Genomic DNA, 2,702 nt, shown 5'->3' on the forward strand with positions numbered 1-2,702 from the left:
CTCAGACGCAAATCATTAACGGCAAGAATGGAACAAATTTACTTGATCAGATGATAAATGATTCGGGTGGTGCGAATAGCCTGCTGGGAGGCATTTCAATTTCACAAACATTTGGAGGCGATTTATTTTTGCATTGGCAAACTCAATGCCGTGGAAAGTACGACGTTAAGGATCCATATTCATTCATTCCAGACAGTGATATTTTGCTTCAATCACGAGCTGACACCTGCATGCTTCGGTACAATGCCTCGACCGTCCTAAAACTGTATGCCATCACAAGACATATTCAATCACCAGGAGCAGTTATATTTTCCACCGATGATTTACTTTTGCAATTGAACCAAACGGAATTGAAGCAGCTGGAAAAACAGATCGCTGTCTCGCCGCTAAAACACCCAAAATTACTAAAGAAACTTCTCAATATAAATGATCCAAGCACCAATTCGGATGGGAATACAAATTCAGACGGTAATTCGAACACGAGTGTAAACAACAATACGAAAAATAATGCTGCCCCTGTTGCTGCTGCTTCTGCCCTTGCTACCAACACTACATCTAAGTTTAATGTGGGCGAAGAAAGACGCAAACCATTCAAAAATCCGAATAAACAGAGCGCATTCGAAAAGCTAAAGAATAGAAAGAAGCTGCTGGAAAATAGCAACAAAAGCCCCGTTCCGAATTCAGTACGAATGAATCCAAGTAATTTTGAAAAGCCCCTGTTTAATGAGCAAGCTAATGAAATGGATGTTCAGTTGCCAATGGCGCTGCCAAATGAAGGAAATGCCGAAAGCGAGATAATTAACCAGCGCAAAAAACAACTAAAAAATTACATCATAAACAATATTAACCGAGTTGAAGATCGCAACCAGTATGGAAATGAAATGATTCAGGAGCCGCAAGAGGTGCCCGCTGAGTTGAATAATCCTCTGGAGGATTATCAAAATTACTATGATGATAATAATGAGCGGCGCATTATGGCAATGGCTATGGCCAATAATCGTGATGTGCGAAGTGATGACAATATACCAGGTAAACCGAAAACGTTCCTTTTTTACTGCTGTCACAACAGGAAATCTTTTCGATTTTCAATTCAATTCAATTTCATTTGCTTCATTGAAGTAAATCATTTTGTATTTAGAAGTATAAAAAGAGTTTCTAAGCCCAATTGGCCAATACCCTAAAAATATTTAAAATATTTTCTTTGCTATTTTAGTTGTCGAATTCGATGATGGCAGTTACAATGATTCATTTTCATCGCACATCCGCCCAAATGATTACTCTGCTTCATCGGAAATCGTGAGTAAAACACGTAAAAAAGATCGAGCGGAAACCCTATGGGATCTGGAAATGGAAAAAGAGAACGCGGATCAAATGAAAGAGGCGGCACAAATGTTAAATCCAAGCAATGATGAAGAGAATGTTCGAAAGCGACGTCAATCATCCGAATTTAATATTCCAAATAATCAAAATTTATTAGCACAGATATCATCAACGGGCGTTTTAATGAAGCCGCTTGATACCGCACAATCAACATTAGACTTTGTGTTCGTGCTTAATGTGCGCGAATCAGAACTTTATCCACCGCTTTTACTAGCCGAAGATCTAAAATGCCTTGAGGATAAGCTAGCAGTTTATAAAGATGAATTCACTTCAGGTAACATTCGGTCATCATTTTGATGTTTTGTTTGTTCGTTCAGTCATTTATTTTCATTTCCAATTAAAGAATATGCCAGAAATAATGTGGAATTAGCCGAAAAGCAATTTCTTAAAGAGTGCTTAATGAAAAGGATGCCAAATCTAGCGCCGCACACGTATCAATTTGAATCGCAAATTGTTGTGACTCGAATTTCAATTACTTGTACGTGTGGTGATATAAAAACCGGCGAGAAATGTTCAACATTCAATTCAATTGAACAGCAAAAATGGACTGAGTTTATGGGGAATTTGAATAGCGGTGTTTACCGCTCAAATTAAATGTATTTTTATTGTGTGAACAAGTGAACATGAATGTTACTTACATTATAGGAAAAAATATTCTTTATTTACGAGCTATCGTTTTTTGGCTCATTTTGCGGATTTTTTTTGTATATGTATAAAGTTTTCTCTTACTATATGAAATAAAAAAAAAATTTGATTCATTGTACATATTTGATGGTTTTTTCACTCATTATTTTTGAAACATTGCGCCGATTAATGTAGATGGTTTCCGAGAGGGGCATCCGTTGTTTTCAAATGCTGACACACACCGCAAATCCAGTTTGCGTACAATTCTTTTAAATGTTTTTGACACATTTTGACACTTTGCAATGCTCGCCGATGTCAAGAGTGCAACTCGAGTTGATTTGAGATTTTCCTAACTTTTCTTTCAATCATTGTTTCTTTTTTTTTGCTATCACTTGTCTAATCTCAACAGTTGAAAATGGGTATTTTGGAGAAAATTTCGGAAATCGAAAAGGAAATCGCCCGAACACAGAAAAACAAAGGTAATCCATCGAGTGAAGATTTGTGTCTTATGCTAAGGTTATATGCCATTTAACCATTGAAAACTAACAAAACATTGAAATTTGTTTCCAAACAGCCACCGAATACCATTTGGGTCTGCTGAAGGCAAAATTAGCAAAATATCGCTCGGAATTGCTTGAACCATCTAAGAAGGGAGAAAAAGGCGATGGTACAAAAATTAATGATTTTAAAAATGTTCT

The 2,702-nt window shown here is 36.6% G+C and overlaps 1 protein-coding gene across 1 annotated transcript; it reads left to right on the forward strand.

Moving 5' to 3' along the window:
* Positions 1 to 5: 5 nt before the first annotated feature.
* Positions 6 to 2,145, forward strand: LOC129580133 (uncharacterized protein DDB_G0283697-like; the record flags this gene model as incomplete). Its single annotated transcript, XM_055470331.1, has 3 exons — positions 6 to 1,029; positions 1,214 to 1,654; positions 1,724 to 2,145. Coding segments are annotated over 3 exons (1,716 nt in total), but the record flags the coding sequence as incomplete, so codon positions are not given.
* Positions 2,146 to 2,702: the final 557 nt, after the last annotated feature.

The sequence above is a fragment of the Sitodiplosis mosellana genome, unplaced genomic scaffold (genome assembly GCF_009176505.1).
Source record: "Sitodiplosis mosellana isolate CC-2019 unplaced genomic scaffold, AAFC_SMos_1.0 Smas_scaffold_7102, whole genome shotgun sequence".
Classification (NCBI taxonomy): Eukaryota; Metazoa; Arthropoda; class Insecta; order Diptera; family Cecidomyiidae; genus Sitodiplosis; species Sitodiplosis mosellana.